Source organism: Natrix helvetica (assembly GCF_964273705.1).
Source record: "Natrix helvetica genome assembly, chromosome: 3".
NCBI lineage: Eukaryota > Metazoa > Chordata > Lepidosauria > Squamata > Natricidae > Natrix > Natrix helvetica.
In genome coordinates this window covers 163,894,297-163,915,559 of record NC_138549.1, presented here as the reverse complement: position 1 = coordinate 163,915,559, position 21,263 = coordinate 163,894,297, and the positions used below count along the sequence as shown (strand labels likewise).

The following is a 21,263-nucleotide window of genomic DNA, read 5'->3' as shown; positions in this document are numbered from 1 at the left end:
TGTGCAAGGGGAACCTTTACCTTTATTTGCAAGTTCTGTACAGATAATAAGTGGTGTGGGTTTTTTTTTAAAAAAAAAATCTGACCAGGGCTGATTGCAAAGTTCTGAACAAAGTATTTATTCATTTTTTTCAGAGAAAATTCAGAAATTCTGACCACACATGCTTGTGAACGTAGAACATTTTGAGAGTCACAGCGACATGATGTGAACTTTTGAACAATGACGCGCTTAACATAATTTAAGTTTTAAGACTTAACATAATTAAGTTTAAATCTGATTGAAAGCATCCATGAAGTTTAAAAGAACAGCATAGTTTCCAATCATTTTTGAGGTATCAACAATCAAGTACAGGTAGTCCTCGACATATGACCACAATGGAGTCCGGAATTTCTACTGCTAAGCAAGGTGGTTGTTGAAGTACGTTGGGCCTGATCTTAATGAGCTTTTTTTGCAATTGTTGTTAAGAAAACCACTGTTGTTAAGTGAATGTGGTTGTTAAGCAAATCCAGTTTCCCACATTGACGGTGCTTATTGGAAGCCATCTGGGGAAGTCACAGTACCCAAACATTGCTGTAACCCAGGGGTGTCCAAACTTGGCAACTTTAAGACTTGTGGACTTCAACTCCCAGAATTCCCCAGCCAGCTCTGCTGGCTGGGGAATTCTGGGAGTTGAAGTCCACAAGTCTTAAAGTTGCCAAGTTTGGACACCCCTGCTGCAACCATTGTAAATACATCCGATTGCCAAGCAACCAAATTTTGATCACGTGGCCCATATGGTGATGCTGCAATCACCATAAACGCGAGGACCAGTTATAAGTCACTTCTTCAATGCCATTGTAACTTTGAACAGTTGCTAAATGAACATTGTAAGTTGTGGACTACTTATACATTAACATTAATTCAAATCCATATTTGTATTTACTTTTACAATCAAATACCATGATTTCTAAGTTTACACTGCTATGGTTGGAGAAAGACAGTGGGGGATAAAACCACAGTATAAATAATTAAGTCAATTTAATTACATATGCTATGTTTCCCCCAAAATAAGACAGGGTCTTATTTTCTTTTGACCCCCGAAATAAGCACTTGGCCTTATTTTCGGGGAGGCCTTATTATTTTTAAGGTGCAGAAGGCAGCGAGCGTGGTCACCTCATGGCTGCTGCTGCATTGCAATATTTTCGGGGAGGGCTTATTTTAACACATGCGTTCAAAAGCCCGATTGGGCTTATTATCCAGGGAGGTCTTATTTTCGGGGAAACAGGGTATATCTCAATTAACCTAGCATACAAATCATAACATCCAAAAAACCAGAGAATCGCATCAACTGAATGATTCAGTGAAGGGTGATAGGGAAATGCCTTGATTACTTGTATGTCATGGTAGCCTACTTACCACGTACAAAAGCCTGCAATCCAGGGAATAGAAGCTTTGGCTGTTCTACACGGCTACATAAAACCTCTCAAGAAGGTGCCATTTTTTTTATTTGCACATCCCGCCATCCAACCAGGGGAATGCATTCCCTGTTAAATTTCCCACAACTATAAAATAGTACTTCTGAGTTGTGTCTTCAAAACTACAGATTTTCCTTACCCAAAGTTCTTACAAAACATTGAAACTTTTGGAAGGTTCAGTGATCTTCAAATTGGGGCGTTATCAATACAGCTACCTAAAACAAAACAACGGGGTGATGTATTTCATTTTAAAGGAGAATAGCTGTAGCTCAAGGCTAAAATGACTGATGAGGTTACCTAGTTTGGGTAATGAACCATTTGCAAGAAAATAACCAAGCTCAGAGAGGAGCAAGGACCAACAAGTATTTCACTTTGTTCTGAACTGCTGTTAAGTGTTTCAGAGGCTTTGAAATAGGCCAACCTTAGGATGCAAGTAGAGGCGAAAGAATTAATTCATTATAATGATCAAACGAGTCATTAGGGTAAGAGCAGGGCAGCTACCCCAAAAAGCAGAGGTTGTGCGCTGAATCTCCCTTCAATAATACTTAGTAAAAAAAAAAATTTAAAAGATTGTTAACAGTCTCTTCTTCCCTGCTTTTATTATTGGCAGTTACTGACAAATGGCTAGCACAGCATTATAATATTGAATTTTCAGTATATAATATTCAGTATGTTTTTGCAGGTATGGAAAAGAGCAGGCTAACCTTCCTAAGTACAGGTCTTAAAATAAATAAAAATTAAGTGAAACGGTTCATTACAAAAAGAAAAAGGAAGACCTAACCAAATTCACTTTTATATTTTTCTTGGTGACCTTGTTTTAATGGCAGAAGTAATCCAGCTATCTTTTTTTCCTCACTTTTGATTCTCTTTTGCATGCCGGCAATATACCATGTAAGAATAATTTTTTTATATGTTCCAATAGCCACAAAGCAGTTGGGAGGCGTTTATTTGTCTTTCCTGCCTTTATGGCATCTTCTCCGTATAATAGTGCAATCGGTCAATAGGTCTACAGCTGTACACACCTCTCTTTTCTACTCCAACTTTTTTTGCTGGGACAACTAAAACAATCCCAGAAACAGAAAATTTCCAGCACCTTGGCAATCTCTTGGTGCCTGGACTTCAAATGCCAGAATTCCTTAGCCAGCATGGCTATTGATGAGAATTTTGAGAAATGAAGTCCACACATCCCTGCGGGATCGCATCCTCCCACACACATCCCTGCGGCCAATTCGCTCTCACAGGGAGGGGCTTCTCCTGGTGCCGTCCACTAGGCAATGCCAGCGGGCGACACCAAGGAGTAGGGCCTTCTCTGTGATGGGCCCAACCCTCTGGAATGACCTCCCCCCCGACATTAGAACCACCACTGACTTCCGCTCCTTCCGGCAGAAACTGAAGACACACCTGTTCCGACTGGCTGGCCTGGCATAATTTTTAACGTCTACCTCCTGGCATATATATTTTCTACTGGTTTTTTAGGGGACTTAATTTTATAGGACACTGGGGTTTTAAATTCGGCATATTTTAAATTATTTATTTAGCAATTACAGTTCTGTCTATTTTTATCCTCCTCTTATTTATGTATTTATCCATTTATTAATTTTAATTGTTTAAATTTTATTTATGATGTTTTTGATATGGACTGTACACCGCCCCGAGTCCCTTTGGGAGAGGGGGCGGTCTAGAAGTGCTAATTAAATTAAAATTAGAAAATATTGCCAGGTTGAAAAATTTAGAGACTTTCAAGGATCATATCAATTATGGACATTATGAGAAAGAGATTATCTTTTGATAAGCATATACTGTTTTGACTTGCAAAGGGTACTCAAGGAAAACACTGGTTGGTTTGGGGCTACTTCTAATCCAGGGTTGTCCAACCTTGGCAACTTTAAGAACTATGGACTAGTCTGTGGAGATTCTTAGTGCAGAATGTTCAGATAGTGGTTTCAAGAGCTCCCAGGGAGAGTGCTAACAACCACATGGCTGCAAATAGCAATAGCACTTAGACTTATATACCGCTTCATAGTGCTTTTACAGCCCCCTCTAAGCAGTTTACAGAGTCAGCACATTGCCCCCAACAATTTGGGTATTCATTTTACTCATCTCAGGAGCATGGAAGGCTGAGTCAACTTGAGCCTGGTGAGATTTGAACTGCCAATTGCAGTCAGCAGAAGTAGCCTGCAATACTACACTCTAACCACTGCGCCACCTCAGCTCTGGAATATGATCCTTCCAAACACGCCCCTATCCTGTCAAAACTAATCCTTCCATCGCCCCACCATCCTGCCAGAATCAATGAAGCTTCTTGGATGAGTAGCAAAATGTCTTCCTCTTCCTTAAGGGGAATAAAAAAACAATCTAGTTGCCTTTTGAAAAAGCACCTTTGAGACAACGGTGAACTTCAACTCCCAGAATTCCCCAGCCAACCATGTGGGGGGGGGATTCTGGGATGTGAAATCCACAACTCTTAAAAGTTGCCAAGGTTAGACACTCTTACCCTAATCCTTAGGCAGGAGCAACTGCACTGTAACCAGTGAAGTTAATCCATGTCCACTAGATTCCCAGAAAAAAAATTTAAGCAGATTTTTTAAAAAAGAATTTGTATAATGATGTCAATGAAGAATAAGGCTTCTCATACCTGGTCCCACTTTGCTGCAGGCATCCCTTCCAAGGAAGGTTAGTTGACTGGATCAAGAAATCCCTTTAATGACTTCTTCCCATTGATTGTGTCATGAGAACTGGACCAAAATATAAACTATGCATGTTTCTTTCATAACTATGGTATATTTGTGGATAACTTAAATTGCTGATGGGCTGATCTTTGTTCAATAACTGTGCAGAAGCAGAAGATTTAGTGTTCATGTTACAAATACAGTTGCTGAGAATACTGATGTCTGGAAATGCCCTTATTTTACTCTCCTAGGTAACCAACAAAAACAATAGTAGTAGAGAAATGGAATTATGACCGTCTTTGACTTTGATTAGATAAATATCTCTGGTTCAGTTTTAAAAACTCGCAAAGCTTTGGAAGAAACATAAATTTTTAAAAATTAAGCTATATGTAAGACAGGTTCTGTAACTGCTAGGCAGAGCAAAGAGCTTCATCTTATTTGCCTTGCTCAACTGCTCCAAAATCGAGGAAGAGGAAATTTGAAATGATCCTTCTACCCAACAAACTATAATTTCTCTAACTTCTTGATAAATTAGACCCCCTCGACACCTGAAGTGGTAAAAGTGGAAGTAAAGAAGATAAATTAGAAAAATTATCTTTTGTTCAGCTATGAACCATGGGCACAAAGAAGAGTCACTAACATAGTATATACTACTACGTGTATCAAAGCAGAGACATCACCCTGCCAACAAAAATGCACAGTCAAGGCTATGGTTTTCCCAGTTGCAATGTATGGCTGTGAAAGTCGAACCATAAGAAAGGCTGAGCGCCAAAGAATTGAGGCCTATGGTGCTGTAAGACTCCTGTGAGTCCCTTGGACTGCACGGCGATCAAACCGGTCAGTCCTAGAGGAGATCAACCCTGACTGCTCTTTAGAAGGCCAGATCCTGAAGATGAAACTCAAATATCCTGTTTCCTTAAAAATAAGACCTCCCCGGATAATAAGCCCAATCGGGCTTTTGAGTGCATGCGCTAAAATAAGCCCTCCCCCAAAAGTATTGCAACATAGCAGCAGCCATGAGGTGACCACGCTCGCCGCCTCCTGCACCTCAAAAATAATAAGACCTCTCCGAAAATAAGGCCAAGCGCTTATTTCGGGGGCCAAAAGAAAATAAGATCCTGTTTTATTTTCGAGGAAACATGGTATTTTGGTCACCTAATGAGAAGGAAAGACTCACTGGAGAAGAGCCTAATGCTGGGAAAGAATGAGGGCAAAAGAAGGGGACGACAGAGAATGAGGTGATTGGATGGAGTCACCGAAGCAGTAGGGGTGATGGTAGAGGACAAGAAGGCCTGGAAGAACGTTGTCCAACAACAACTACATGTATCAAGACTGACAGTGACAGAATTCCCAGGCAAAAGATCATTGGATTTTTCAAGTAGGTTTCTTTCTTCCCTTTACTTACTCCTGACTCTTTCTTATTTCTCCATATTCTCCAGCATCCTTCCTTCCATATAAGTCTTCCAAAAACCTTTGTAAGTCTTTGAAAGCACCATCCACTCATTATATCCTACAATCCTTCTTTGCAGTTCTATCAAATGCCAAAATATATATTGATCCCTCCCAAGCCAGCCCCAAATTAAAAGTTTCAAAATATTCTACTTGCAATTAATGCCAGCCAGCAATCTCTCCCAATACACAGGCCTGGTAAACTACTTTGGGATTCCTTGGTACAGATTGAAAAGCAGTCTATCAATGCCGTTCTAAACATAATGAGACCAAACGTATAATTTCAAAAAGGAAACTCTGAGCACAAAGAGAAATGTTCTTATATGTTGAAATCATGGGAATTGGGAGAAAGTTATACTCACTTGCTTATGTACATTTTTACCACTCAATATTTAGTTTGACCCATAATGTCATACAAGTCGTACATCGTAGAAGAAGGAACTTTAAAGGTGATAATACCCTATTAAAAAGGCCAACTGCAAAAGTTACCATGGGAGAAAAGAAATGGCTGGCCACACATCACAACTTTTTAAAAAGAGAGGCCATGAGTATATGAGCTGGGAGCATGATTTCATGTTACATGCTTATGGAAGGAATCCCAGGAAGACCAAAAATCTCACACTGTAATTGCAAACATCACAAGGGCAAGGATACCTATGTGTCCAATAGTGTAATTGAGGAAGAGATGAATCACAATTCTTGTCTTCAGGGCACCAATTACAACATAGGATGAGGACAGGATGGCATCTCCCTATGAAAGTCTACCTTCGAAGTTCAAGAACCACCATTCTAGATTCTTCCTGCAACAAGGAAACGGGAGGTGCCAGACCTTGCTGTACCAAAGCAACAAACCCCATTGCCCCAGCATTATTTAAATTTGCACCGTGTTTGTTTCAGGCCGTTTGCTTTTAGCTTGGGATCTGCTGAGGCTTTTTTGGGAGGTGTGTAATTATTCGTCTTTCCATTCTTGGGATTTGGGCATATATGGGCTGGTAACCCCTTAAGGGGGACGTTGGAGCCGTGGAATGAAGAAGACGGCTTGGGAGGTCTCATGTTATCAGCTCCATGGATAATGGAGGATTCCTGCATCTCAAAAGAAGGCATACTGGCCAAATGCTGCTTCAGGGCAGGCCGCTTTTTGGTCTCGTTCTTCGCTTCTGATGGTCTCCTCTGGTGGGCTGATGAGCCTTGGGTGGGGGTTCCATTGCCCTTTAACTGACTCTCAAGGGGTGCCACCTGGCTGGTTTTTTCCCCATGGAAGTCCTTTTTGAGACCTGCATTGGGGAGTCTTGGAAAGTTTCCAGGGAGAGTCAACTGTTTATTGGCTACAGGGCTGTTCAATAATTTGCTTTTGCCAGAATTTTTCAGGGACCGGAGGACGCTAGGAGCAGTTTGAGCCCGAGCTTTGGTTCCCTTTCCTTTCTCCGCTTGTACAGTTTGCATTTGCAGCCATTCCAGCTCCAAAAGACGATCCACGTACTTCTCAAGAAATCCAGTCGGTTCCGGCCGGGGTTCCGATTTGCACTCGGTGTTGATGAACGCAGCCAACCCTTTCAAGTCCCAAGTGTTAAAAGGTGGCGGGAGGAAGTCCGGGTAACGGTAGTCCGGTTGTTTCCGTTGCGTCTCGAAGTGGTGCTCAAAGCAAAGAGGGTCGATCTCCTCAGCTCGCAGATTGAGCTCTGGTGGAGTGCAAGGTGACGGAGGGATAGGAATTCTTTCGGAATCGGAAAGGTCGCTGGCATCATCTTCCTCAGAGTCTTCCTCTTTCATCATATGCAAAGATCCGAAGTCCAGAAACATGGCCTCGGTTGTAACCTCCTGACAGGAAAGAGCGCTGGGGCCTGCTTCCTCCACCTCCTCTCCAGAGTTTCTTTCCAAATCGCCTTTTGGTCCGCCACAAAACCTCTGAAACCTCACATCTTCTGTCCCGCTGAAAGGACTCCACAAGACATCTTTAAATGCAGTGAGAGTTTTGTTGCCCCCGGCCTCGTGACTTTTTCTGACAGGAAGTTCTCTTTTCAACCTGGGCACTCTGTGTGAGGAAGTACAAGTGCTTGCGTTAGTACAAGTGCTGGTTACTGCAAGTGTTTCCCTAAAAAAGGGAAAGGGAAAAAAAATACTCATGTCGGTTTTAAAAGAAATCCTAAAACAATGTATCTGACTCAACCCTAAGTCACTAACATTACAAAACGGAAAAAAGAGAAAACACAAAACACACCAACAGATGAGTAAGGCAATGATATCAACAAACATGAGGGCTCTTTGGTGCTCTCTGAGCTTGCCTATTTTCTTCAAGATTAGAATTAGAATAACAGAGTTGAAAGACAACTTGGTGGTCTTCTAGTCCAACCCTCTGCTTAGGCAGGAAACCCTACACCCCTTCAGACCAATGGTTATCTAATCTTTTCTTAAAAACTTGGAGCATTTACAAGTTCTGGAGGCAAATTTTTCCTTTGATTAATTGTTCTGTCAGGAAATTTCTCCTCAGCTCTAAGTTGCTTCTCTCCTTGATTATTTTTCATCCATTACTTCTTGTCTTGCCCTCTGGTGCTTTGGAGAATAGTTTGACTCCCTCTTCTTTGTGGCAGCCCGAGATATCAGAACACAGTTTCATTACCCATATTAGGCAACATTATCAGTAAATACTCAGTGATGTTATACCTAATACCTGTGGTAAGATGCTTATTGCTGAGTTCTGGAATCAGTGCTCAAGGTAAGAATGTCACCCAGTGCTCTGAACTCTTATCCAGAAGAATTAAAGAGTCATCTCACCTGATGGAATCTAGTTTCATTATAACTATCATTATATCATTGTAAATCATTGATCAAGGCAACCAAAGTCTTTTCAGTATTATAATCCTTAACGAAATTAATGCCAGGAAATTGGCATCATCCGACCAGAATACCCAGTGATCGCAGAGGTTGTATTTTCAACTGGTCAGTACCTCGATTAAACTTTCATGTCCCATCCTTTTAAAGATAATTGTATCTCCCTTTATCCATTCCCAACTGCCTGTGAAAAACAGATCTACTTCTTATTCCAAAAGTGCAACCATATTAAAAAAGAACTTCACCTGTTTGGTTGATGTCCTTCATAAACCTGCTTTTTCTCTTTGTATTGAGCTGTTAACTGTCTGTCTGTAGCCTCTACGGGAGCCTAAAAGAAATGAATTAACGTTTAATTAAAATTGCAGTGGTATGGAAGAAATGAGCATCTAAGGATAATTTGCATTCGGTAAAAAATATAAGTAGTCTCACCTTTTCTGCAACAGCAGATGTGTTTTTCGCTGGCCTCTTGGAAGAAGGTTTTAGAAACGTTGATTTCTTTAGTTCTTTTGTGCTTGAGTGGTTCTTTCCTCCACTGGAACTAATTGATTAAAAAGAGGAATTTTGTCAAAGCTGCATGTTACACGGGGAAGAAAAATTACACCTTTATTTTAACAGGGCAAGTTTACATTTTAGGGGACTGGAGACTAAAACATATGAATAACGGTTGCAGGAACTGGGTATGTTTAGCTTAAGAGAAAGAAGGACTAGGGGAGACATGATAGCAGTGTTCCAATATCTCAGGGGTTGCCACAAAGAAGAGGGAGTCAAGCTATTCTCCAAGGCACCTGAGGACAGAACAAGAAGCAATGGGTGGAAACTAATCAAGGAGAGAAGCAACTTAGAACTGAGGAGAAACTTCCTGACAGTGAGAACAATTAATCAGTGGAACAGCTTGCCTCCAGAAGTTGTGAATGTCCCAACACTGGAAGTCTTTAAGAAGATGTTGGATAGCCATTTGTCTGGAACGGTACAGGGTTTCCTGCCTAGGCAGGGGGTTGGACTAGAAGACCTCCAAGGTCCCTTCCAACTCTACTATTGTATTGTATTGTATTGTATTGTATTGTATTATTACATATATATTGTTTTTTTTGCCTTAGAAATCTCTTAAATTTTTTTCCTGGTGATTATTCTCATAAAAAGCTTATTAAGAAAGAAATATATAGCATTTTCATTGAAGCAAATCCATTTCTTTTTCTTTCCTGTAAAATGCATATCCATGTGAATTAAATGGGTAGGCATTGATAGGACACCCGTGATAAAACGTTTACAAATACGTCTAAACTTGCATTTTCTAATTCATGATTAGATCCAGGTCTCTGTCCCTCCCCTTCAAACAAATAAATATCTGACATTAAAAAGACATTAAAAGAGAGAAGGTTAATATTGTCGAGTCTCTGAACAGTCTCCTATGCAAGCTGTTGTACCATTTACATATTCTAAAAGTATAAACCTGTAACTGGGACATTATCAGCTCATGGAAAGAACCCAACGTTTGAGTGAATAATCTGTAAGGAATCAATAACTCAGGAACTACTGTACTAAGCATAGGGCCGTGATGGCAAACCTATGGCACAGCTGCACTTCCGGGTTTCTGTCACATGCATGCATGTGCAGCCAGCTGCTCTCTTCCGGGTTCCGTCACACGCATAGACACCGGCCAGCTGGTCTTCGTGCATGCATGCGACGGAATTCGGAAGTGCAGCTGGCCACCCACCACATGCATGCACACCAGCCAGCTGCTCTCTTCCAGGTTTCGGTGCTCCAGCACATGTGCTCCTGTTTCGGCACTCAGTGCCGAAAAGGTTAACCATCATTGGCATAGGGCTTCATTAGTTGACATCCATCTGCCTGGAAATTTGGATCCTGAAAGATTGGCGCACTCCTCATTCCTTGAATTAAATAAAGTCATCTATCAGAATTGCGTTAGGGGAAAAAAACCCTTTGGATAAGTTGGATTCACTTAATAACCGTGTCATTCACTGAATGACCATCTGATTCTCTTAGCTATCATAAAATGGTTGTAAAATCAGGCGTGGTCAAATGGTAACCCGCTTAACAACTGCAACAACTTACAACCAAAATTCAGAGCTTCATTGTGGTTGAGAACCACCTATATTTATTTTTTGTGTTTTATTGATTTTATTGCAATTATTTTGTTTCATTGTTGTGATTCACCCAGAGTCACTGATAATCAAGTGGTATACAAGTTTATCATCATCGTCCAGATCTAATTGGTTTTGGACCTAATTCTGTTTCTGATCTGTAATTTCTGCTAGGAAACCTGTTGCTAGTGGGATTCATAATCTGCTAGGAAACCTGTTGCAAGTGGGATTCATATATCCAAATGATTTTCTCATAAAATGCTAAGGAAAGACATGAAGGAAAAGTTAAGGAGCTTTTAAGTACTGTTTTGCAACAGATGCCACCTTGGCTTGTTTAGTAATCTAAGTCGGGACAGGGTTGATCTGTGCTCAGATGGAAGATCATTAGGAAATACCTGAAATATAAACTAAGTTGGGAAAAGTGAAGACAATCCATGGCCATATTAAGCAAAAAATAAATAAAATATCTCTCAAGTATTTGTTTATAAGTCAAGCCTGACCAGAAGATTAATACTTTTTAGTTTAACTTATATTCTCGTGAGGGTTTGCCAGGGAAAAAAGATGAATTTCTCACCTTTCTGAGATTTTAACTTCCAGAATTCCAAGCTGCATAGCCTCCAATTCCAGGTATTGCAATTCAGCAACACAGAGGAAGCCAGATTCAGAAACTTAGATGTCCAGGCTGGCTGGGGAATTCTGGGCGTGGAAGTCCACAGATCTTAAACTTGCCAAGTTCGAAGAAGATTGCTATAAACATTAGCCACTGGGACTACCTGGGAGCATGAGCACTGATGCCTTTATTGGTATCCCAGTTGATGTTCTGTTTTTTTTTTTTTTTTTGTCAAACGTGTATAAGATAATAGATGTTAAGTATATACAAGATTATGAATACATGAAATGGATAAGAATAAATGGGGTTGTTAGGACAGGGGCAGTAGGCACGTTGGTGCGCTTATGCACACCCCTTATAAACCTCTTAGGAATGAGGTGAGGTCTACAGTAGACAGTCTAAGGCAGGCTGGGGAATTCTGGGAGTTGAAGTCCACAAGTCTTAAAGTTCCCAAGTTTGGACACCCCTGGTCTAAGGTTAAAGTTTGGGGGGTTTGGGGAAGAAACCACTGAGTCAGGTAATGCATTCCAGGCATTGACAATTCTGTTACTGAAGTCGTATTTTCTGCAATCGAGCTTGGAGCAGTTTACTTTAAGTTTGTATCTATTGTGTGCTCGTGTATTGTTGTGGTTGAAGCTGAAGCCGTCATTGGCAGGTAGGACATTGTAGTAGATGTTCAACATTGCAAAGCGCCTTTTAGGCAACCCTTAAACTTCACCAGGCAGTTTATTCCGCAATATAAACACAGGATACCTGTCGCTTGTTTTTTTCTCACCTTCTTCTAAACAGGGAGCAGCTATCCCCCTCCCGATACTAACAAGGTTTCTGCAATATAAAAGACTTCATCTCAAAATAACTAGCATGGCGGGGGGGGGGGGGAGAGAGAGGAAACGACATCACTCACTTAGCAAAAAAAAATTCTCTATGCTCTGCGATTAAAAATAGTCTGGACTGCAAAGCATCCAATGAAAACCCTAGGAAGGGTTGCTAAAGGGGAAATCGTACTGACAATTCGGCATTTCGCACGCACGCACACACACACACACACACACCGAACTTCGGGAAAACACAAGCCATCCTCCACCTGCATGCACCTTCCATAAAACGAGGGATCCTTACGTTACCATTCCGCTCCCTTCGTGGGTTTCATGAACCAGGTTTTGCAGGCTCCCTCTGTGCGGGGAGACGGGATAACCTTCGATGCCCGGTCCCATTATAGAGGGAGGAAACGCGCTTTAGTTGTTTTTTTTCCTTTCTTTCCTCCGGATCGTTGCAAGCCAGCCAGCCCAAATCAGGGAAGAGCCCCTCGGCTCATCTTATAGAGCCTCTGAGACCCCTGGGTCGGTTCTCGGAGCGGCTTCATTCTTCCGCACGGGGAGATGCGTTGCATCGCCGCTGCCGGCTGGCACCAAACCAGAAACCGGTTTCTACTGGGGCTTCAACCAGCGCCGGCTCCATCCACCGATACCTGCCGGACCCTCGCGAAGCTGAGATGCCTCCGAGACGCCCGCGCAACCTCCCACTACCGTCCCCCCCCCCCGCCCCGGCGAAGCTCAGTCTTGTCCGCAAAGCATTGTGGGCGGCGGGGGGGGAGCCTCGCGTTGCCCCCAGCGCGGGTTGGGGGCAGCGTGTGCGGTCTCTACTGCTAAGCCTTCATTCGCTTAACCATGGTTTACCGAAGGAGGCCAGCATTACGTAGCCAGGCAGCCTGATGACAAGGCTCCATTTCTCTCTCTCTCCCCCACCTGTAATTACGACCTTGTTGGGGCTGAGAGTGACTAATTCTCAGAATGCACTACCTGACTCTGTTGTAACATCCTCAAACCCCCCTAACTTTTACCTTGGAGTTATGTTTAAGATATGTTCATCTCAGAATGCACTACCTGGATTTGTTGTAACATCCTCAAACCCCCATAACATTAACCTTGAAGTTATGTTTAAGATATGTTCATCTCAGAATGCACTACCTGACTCTGTTGTAATACCCTCAAACCCCCATAATGTTAACCTTAAACTGTCTACTGTTGACCTCACCCCATTCCTAAGAGGTGTGTACGGAGCGGGCATAAGCGCACCAGCCTGCCTTCCATCCTTGTCCTACTGTCCCAATTTATTCGTACCCATTTACTATGTTCCTATCCATGTTTATACTTGTATCTGTTGTCTCGTACATGTTTGACAAACTAAATTTAAAAAAAACAAAAACCTTGTCATCCAGGGAACTTTGGTAGCCAGGATGGGGTGGGGAATGACATGGGTTTTGTCATTTGTTAAATAACTTGCTACTTTGTATTTTAATTTATTTTCTCTCTTTCAAAATGATGGTCAGGTTTGTTAGCTTTTAACATTCCTAGATAAATAAGCTGGAGGCTAGCTCCAGATAAGAAAAAGTTTGTTAGTAGAAATTGGGGTCTGGTTTATCTCTTTTGTGAACTCCAAACAACCTTTTTCCTGACAATTATACCCCTTTTGATGTCATTTGACCTCATTTTAATGACCGTGTGTGATATTATGGGATGCAAATGTGTAGCATGTTTGACTGCATGTAACTTATTTCCTATGCAAAGGGGAGGTTACTGTCCAATCGATTTTCGTCTCGCATTTTCTTTGTTGTGTTAATTATAAAAGAGTGAAATATGGGGCTCGAAGTTCTCTCCTTTTTCAGAGAGATCCCACTTTATCAGGGTACCCTAATAAACCACTTTTAAATGATGTTCTGACTCAGGAAGTATTTCATCATGACTTCGCTTATCAGGAAGGTAAACCGAGGGCCAGATTTGGCTTTCAAGGATGAATTTAAACCTGGATTTTCCAAGTTCAAGTCAAGCACTGTAATCATGTAATCGTGGATGCTGGCTGGGGGCGAGTGATGTCATGTGCCATGCTGTTGTGTAGATGAGGCCATTTGTGAGACAACTGTCTGCTGTCCTTATGGCTTGTACAAGGTTGCTCTCAATATGCCTCTTTTTCGAATGAAGGTAAAATATACGTGATCCAGGATAAAGATGCAAGATCGAATTTGCGTCACTCACTGAATCCAGTTAATCTGAATGTGTTAACCTCAGTTCAAAACAGTGCTGCTTTTAAAGAAATCTGTTGGAAAAAGATACTTGGCAGAGACACTTAAGGTGTCTATCCATTAGAGAGACCAGAGAAGTGAGGAAGTATAAAACACCATAGAACTGAAGGCAGCTCACTTACTTATTTATTATTTTTATTTATTTAGTTTGTCACTCATGTACAAGATAACCGGAATAAGAATAAACATGAATAAGAACACAGGGAATGGGTACAAACAAATAGGGACAGGGACGTTAGGCATGCTTGTGCACGTATGCACGCCCCTATTTATACAATACAATAGTAGAGTTGGAAGGGACCTTGGAGGTCTTCTAGTCCAACCCCCTGCCTAGGCAGGAAATCCTATACCGTTTCAGACAAATAGCTACCCAACATCTTAAAGACTTCCAGTGTTGGGGCATATTTCAAAGCATATTTAACTCCTTGGAGTTAAAAAGCCAAATTATAAGTCGGTACGCTTCAAACTGCATCAGTCTGGTCATAAAACACTTCAGTCCTCCGACTTTCTTCAATCAGCTTCCCCTTTTTTTCTTTTTCTTTCTTTCTTTCTTTCTTTCTTTCTTTCTTTCTTTCTTTCTTTCTTTCTTTCTTTCTTTCTTTCTTTCTTTCTTTCTTTCTTTCTTTCTTTCTTTCTTTCTTTCTTTCTCTTTCTTTTTGGTGACCTTTCGTAACCCATAATTGTTCCTCCTCTTTCTTTTCCATCAGATTCCTCCAGGTAGTGCGGGCAAGACAAAGGGCGCGATTTGGGCTTCCTTCGTGCCTTGTGCGCAGGCGGGGCGCAGGTTAGGACGGCTTAAAGGTGCGACGAGGCCCAAGCGGCTTGTAATTAAGCGGCTACAGCGAGGGGCAGGGAGCAGCCCGTGACGTCACAGGGGGCGTGCATGTAAGTCCTCCGGTTGCAGCAGCTTTCCTCCTTCCTCAACCTCTTTTTTTTTTTTTTGCGCGTCAGCTGACCGGCTCCAGTCAGCAAAAAATCGGAAGCCGCCGGTTGTCTCGCCCGGACGCGCCGCTCCCTTCTCGGTGCTGCTTGTTGCACGCCTGGAACTGAAGAGGGGTCGCCGCAGAAGGAACCAGCCCCGTCCAGCCGTGGGGACGCGCGGGGAGAAAAAACTCAGAGCTGGGCTGGATGTCGACTCCAGCCTCTCCCATTACAGACCCCGTCTCTAGTTCGTGCCCCAGCTTGACCGCCTCTTCTTCCACCACCGCTATCCTCAGCACCGTCCAGGTTGACAGCCTGCAAGCTCCCAGGGACGCCTTCCAGACTCCTCCTTCCAGCTTGCCCAGCAGCCTCGATTCCCTCTCTGTCCAGCCCAGCCATCTCCAGGCATCTTCCAGCCTGGGCAGCCTTCCAGAGTCTTCCAGCATCCAAAGCGACAGCCTTGAATCTTGTGCCGGTCAGCAAAAAAGCCCGGTTAGTTTTCTCCAGGACAGCCTGAATCCCTGGGATAACCGGGACTCTCTGCGGCTTTACCCGGCTAATTTCCGGTCCATCTTCAGCCTGGGGGACAGTCTTGAGACCTCCAGTATCCAGCTAGACAGCTTGCAGTCGGTGGCCAGTTTGGGAGACAACACCCAGGCATCCAGCATTCTCACCGATAGCCTCGAGTCCCCCTGCAGCTTGTCCGATAGCCTGGAGACACCCAACGCGCTGGACCATTGCTGTGGATCCTATAGCGTTTGACCCGGAGCCGGTAGCACATTCTGTCAGTCGGTTCTGCCATAGCCTGACACGGATCAGACCAAGATTGGAGGAACCATCATTGAGCTTTTCACTCGGGGCTTCTTTCTTTCCTCGCTGACCTCATCTTTTCTCCTGCACGTCTCAGTCAAAGACAGTTTTTAGCAGCAGCGATGTCCTCTCAAACAGTTTGCCCTCAGGGGCAAAAGGTGCTGAGGCCTCCCCAGCGGAGTTCCAACTGTCTCTCTGATCTGTACCAGAACATGGGCCAAGGAGAAGGAACTCAGTTTGTGGAAAAAAAGAGGTGCCAACCCCTGCATAGCAGCAGCAGCGCCAGCCAGTTGACTTCCTTTCTTCGCGAGAAAGCAGAGCGTAGAGTCCCTCAGAGCGCCACGGTTACAAGCTGTGACCCGCATCTCCGGCCCATCATGAGGCGCCGGGCCAGGTCCTTGCCCAGTTCCCCTGAGAGAAAGCGTAGTGGGGTGGCTCCCTGCCGTGTCCCGGGGTGCAACACCCGCAAGAACCGCGTCCGGTTTGCTGACGCTTTGGGCCTGGAGCTGACGGAAGTGAAAGTCTTCCAAGCCGGGGAAGACCCCTCCATCCCGCTTCATGTTCTTTCCCGTCTGTCCATTAATTCGGATCTCTGTTGCAGCAGGCTGGACCTGGAGTTCACCATGCAGTGCCTGGTACCCGACTTCCAGCAGCCGGGAGATTGTGAAGACTTCCTCAGCCGCCTGCAACAGCAGCAGGTGTGCTTGGAACGGGTGTCCAGCTCAGATCTGGGCCTGAATGGCACAATCAGAGTGATCAATTTATCCTTCGAGAAGCAGGTGGCCGTGCGTTACACTTTCAATCACTGGAAAAGCCAGCATGAAATAAACGCTCAGTGGCATAGCAGTGTTACTGGTCAGGATGGTGAGACCCAAGTGGACATTTTCACCTTCTTCCTTCCTATGCCCCCCTTCCTTCTTCAGCTTAGCTCCGTAATTGAGTTTGCCGTCTTATACCGAGCCAACAGACAGGAACACTGGGATAACAATCAGGAGAAGAATTATACCCTCACTTGTAGGAACCATCCGCTTACGATGCCCAGAGAATGTGAAGAGAGCTGGATTCACTTCATCTAAAAGCAAAACAAAAAAGAAGGGCTCTGCATTCGTTTGACCGTTTTTCTTCGCACGGAGGCACCCAAGAAACTCTTCGAGGTGGCAAAGACCCTTCAGAATAAAAGACTAACAAGTGATCTCCACAAAAGCTATTTTGAGAAGCCGTTGTTTTTCTGAAGAAGATAAGGATGAAAGGGGCCTTAATTTGCAGTGATTTGCACTAAATTCACTTGAAATATGTGGGAATCGTAGCCAAAAAGGGCGGTCGTTAGAAGGAAGCTAATGTATTTTATTACTTTGATCAATTCTTAGAATGTTATGATTATGCAGTATTTTAAAGCATACAATCCTTGATGCTCTGTAGTTTTGCACTTCACTTTTTGCACTTTTTACAAAACTCTCTTTGGTGGAACATAAGCATATTTCTGTTCATTTCTAGTAGGAAAAATGTTACACTTTTCTGCACTGGTCAAATGCTGCAGGGCTGGGGTGGGGGGCAAAATTGAACTATTTAAATAAAAATGAAAATGTACTAAACTGCAGTTTATATGACATTTGGCATTCGTCCCTTAATATTCCTGTTTTAGAGGACTTTTTTGTTATTAGAAGAGGAAATACAGTTTGCTTTGGGGGGCGGGGGGGATTTTATTTTATGTTATTTATTTTAGCCTTCCAAGTCAAAGTAAGTTCATGCCACTATAGTTTAATGAACTACAGTATAACCCAATTGCAGGGATGTTTGATTTAGACTACGTAGGCTGCAGCCAGTATTAGATTTTCTTACATTGGTTTCTAAGGAAACCATGGCTAGAGTGGAATACAAATGTAAAAAGCAGGCATCAAGAAACCACTTATTTTTTGTGCCTAGAAATTTTTATGGGTATATCTAAGTATATACTAAGAGTCACGGGCATTTTTACTTTTTTTTTTTCAATAGTTAACAGATAGGTCATCCTGAATCACACTTTTTAAAATTTGAGACTGTATTGATTTGTTGACAATTTGAGTGGCAGGATTTTCTTTGAGAAGAAATGAGAATGCTTCTTTGCATATGTAATTAATATGGGTTATATTTCACCAGCTTGGGCATTACAGTATAACCACCTAACTTCTGATCAAAACAACACTGAAATGTGTTAGATTTCTATAGATCACATGAGATGTTGGCACTTTTGAGGTCAATCAATACCAACTTCTGGGGTACAGCTACAGGTGCAGTTAAGGATTGAGTTCCATGTTGTTTCTGTCACCATTTGCATGCATACATGTTTGGGACATTGCTGTCACTGCCCTGGATTGAGATGTCTGCATATGCCATTAAGTTCTCTAAGGAATGCTTCTATTTATTCATCCTTCTTGGGAAGAGCTCCTGGTGATGTGGTAAAGTTAGCAATGAGTGGGAGTTGTGTAAGAATCATTATGTGTGCAAACAACTAATGAGAGATGAACTCGTGATTGCCCCTGGACCTGAAAAATATAGACTTGTAAAATCGGAGATCTAGTTTACATTCATTAGTTCAGGATGAATCACCTTGTGCAGTGAAGTACGATGGAATACAGTATAAGTCGTTCTGTTCTTAATCTCTTCCCTGCCTTTTTTATGGCATGATTTTGGAGCAAGCAACTTTAGACTGGGTCCACGTACCACCTACCATTGACAAGAAGCAATGGGTGGAAACTAATCAAGGAGAGAAGCAACTTAGAACTAAGGAGAAAATTCCTGACAGTTAGAATAATTAATCAATGGAAGAACTTGCCTCCAGAAGTTGTAAATGCTCCAACACTGGAAGTTTTTAAGAAGAGATTGGACAACCATTTATCTGAAGTGATGTAGGGTTTCCTGCCTAAGCAGGAGGTTGGACTAGAAGACCTCCAAGGTCCCTTCCAACTCTATTGTTCTGTTTCTATTTCTTACCATGGATCAATCTCTAAGATGGGGCATATGGAAATTGCGGCTCTACTCCATGTACGGCCTTCCAACTAATTTCTTGCAAACCCCCCAGATTAATTTCAAAACTTGCTGCAAGAGATGGGTTCCAATAAGAACCCTCTTGCCTTTCCTGCTGGATTACTAATTGAGAAAGAAGAAGAAAGTATCAGAAGGAAAGCATATTTGAGAGTTAGGGTTAGAGTTAGCATGGCTAGTTGAGGAATTCTAGGAGTTGAAGTCCACAAGTCTTAAAAGTCGCCAATTTTGGAGACTCCTGAAACAAATGATCCCATCCATTTGGGATTCTGACTGCATCTGCTTTTGGCTCTGGCGTCACCCACTCAGTGGCTCCCAATAGATTGTCCAGGATATAAATCTCCTTGTTTATGCAAGGCTTCCCAGCAGAATTTCCTCCCCCTCCCTTCTATGTGCAAATTATATTCTCCCATCTTCACCCTCTCCCTTCCCCAAGCGTATTTTTTCGCTTTGATTGCTCATGATGTAGGGAAAACTAATGTACTTTGGTTTCTGATTTCCTGCATTTTGGACTGACACTGAGCCTTGAATAACCCTCAGGCTGCAGTACATTCCGGCCAGCATGCTTCGTATCTCATAGGAGCTGGAAGGGATCCCAACTCCAGAGTAGAAACTCATGTCAGCCCTTTATCTGCAAATGAGAACCTCTATACAAGATGTTGTCTCAAGGGGCCATTCTTTTGAGTGGGAAGTTCCTTTGAAATGCCTGAATAGCGGGTAATGGAAAATCTATTTTCTTTATGGGTGACCAAGCCAAGAAGTGTATTTGGATCTCTTGTTTATCAAACAGATAGAAAGTAGACTGGGTGTTACAAACAAATGCCTACTCTATAGACATTTCATTACAAATACTGGGCAGCAAATTTGTTTTTCGAACCTTGTTCTTTAGGTCGGTTTCATAATAATAATAAACTTTTAATTTTCATAAAATTATAAAGAACACACACATTTTTTGAGGTTGGGCCAAAGGGACCCCCCCCCTTCCCTCAATAGGTAAAGGTTCCCCTTGTACATACATGTATGTGCTAGTCATTCCCGACTCTAGGGGGCGGTGCTCATCTCCGTTTCAAAGCCAAAGAGCCAGCGCTGTCCAAAGACATCTCTGGTCATGTGGCTGTCATGACTAAATGCCAGAAGCACATGGAACGCTGTTATCTTCCCACCAAAGTGGTCCCTATTTTTCTACTTGTATTTTTCACGTGCTTTCGAACTAGCAAAAGCTGGGACAAGTAACGGGAGCTCACTCCGTTATGCGGCACTTGAACTGCTGACCTTCTGATCGACAAGCTCAGCGTCTTAGCCACTGAGCCACCTTAATAGCCTAATATAAATGCCAGTAACTGTAAAAACAGTGTTTCTCAGCCTTGGCAATTTTAAGATGAGGGGACTTCAACTCCCTTACCTTCCAGGGAATTCTGGGAGTTGAAGTCCATCCATTTCAGTTGAGAAAAAGTTATTATAAAAAGTTAACTACCATAGTTGTTTTGAAGAGTGAAAATGGCCAGGGTGGCCATTGATCCCTACAGAAGTTATTTCTTTTCCTTGACCTTATTTTGTTTTTGCCTCCATCATGTCCTTACCATTTTCTCTCCTGACCGAGAAACCGGAGAGTTTTAACCATAATGTATTTCGGAAGATATAAGGGGCTAGTCAGTGATGTGTAACTGCTGGGACAGGTCATTACAGTTTCTATACTCATTTTTGGAGGTGGATAATTTTGCACGCTTTACTTTTCTAAGCAATCAATTTCACTTCAAAAAAGGCATTGTATAGAATTCTTTTTATCCTTATTTTTAGTGCTATAAAATAAAATAAAAAAAGTTTATTGCATTACAGATATATTCCCAAAATGGCAAGAAAAATGTAATCTGAATTTGCAGCCTACAGACCAGTCTTGCTCAATCCTATATCCTCTAAATCAGAAGGATTAACATTTCCATAATTTGTCCATTGGGCCTGGCAATTAAAGGAGTACAGCGCCAAACAAATATATTCTAAGCTTTTATTCAGAATTGTTTGACATAAGCAGTTTGTGGATAGTAGTCAGTACTCAAGCAAACCCATTTTTTCTGCCAGCATCTGAATCTGTAGAATGTCAAAAGTTAGGCATAAAAAGTCAATATATTTTTAATGAAGTAAAAGCTTACTTTCTACAACATTCATTTGGGTTGCACAGATGATCTGTAACTCCTTAACAATTTGGTATCTTTCCTTTTTTTGTGATTCATGTTGCCATATTGCTTTTGAGAATTCTATCTAGTAAACTTGCTTTATAAGTATTCTTTTGGACATTTGTCAGAATCAGGAAACCAAACAAAA

General features: G+C 42.4%; 2 protein-coding genes and 1 long non-coding RNA gene across 8 annotated transcripts; 2 read left to right on the top strand and 1 right to left on the bottom strand.

Annotated features, from left to right (window-relative positions):
* Positions 1-104: 104 nt before the first annotated feature.
* Positions 105-2,191, top strand: LOC309389722. The gene is made up of 2 exons (XR_014174994.1): positions 105-556; positions 700-2,191. It is a non-coding gene; the product is annotated as an uncharacterized lncRNA (long non-coding RNA).
* FAM217B (family with sequence similarity 217 member B) lies at positions 713-13,609 on the bottom strand. Of its 6 annotated transcripts, none has more exons than XR_014174991.1 (5): positions 12,233-13,609; positions 8,831-8,939; positions 8,647-8,729; positions 4,090-7,664; positions 713-782 (listed from the first exon to the last, which is right to left on the bottom strand). XR_014174991.1 is itself a non-coding variant. In XM_081948381.1 (4 exons), the coding sequence occupies exons 1-4, from the start codon at positions 12,325-12,327 to the stop codon at positions 6,440-6,442; spliced, it is 1,512 nt and encodes a 503-aa protein (XP_081804507.1). In that variant the 5' UTR covers positions 12,328-13,609; the 3' UTR covers positions 2,316-6,439. The 6 variants fall into 6 exon arrangements, 4 of the variants coding, with proteins under 4 accessions (XP_081804507.1, XP_081804509.1, XP_081804510.1 ...); XR_014174992.1 differs by lacking the exon at positions 713-782 and having other exon boundaries at positions 2,316-4,283; positions 5,935-7,664; XM_081948381.1 differs by lacking the exon at positions 713-782 and having other exon boundaries at positions 2,316-7,664.
* A 2,435-nt stretch (positions 13,610-16,044) lies between these two features.
* Positions 16,045-19,797, top strand: PPP1R3D (protein phosphatase 1 regulatory subunit 3D). The gene has a single exon (XM_081947533.1). The coding sequence runs from the start codon at positions 16,046-16,048 to the stop codon at positions 16,997-16,999; it is 954 nt and encodes a 317-aa protein (XP_081803659.1). The 5' UTR covers position 16,045; the 3' UTR covers positions 17,000-19,797.
* The last annotated feature ends 1,466 nt before the right edge of the window (positions 19,798-21,263 follow it).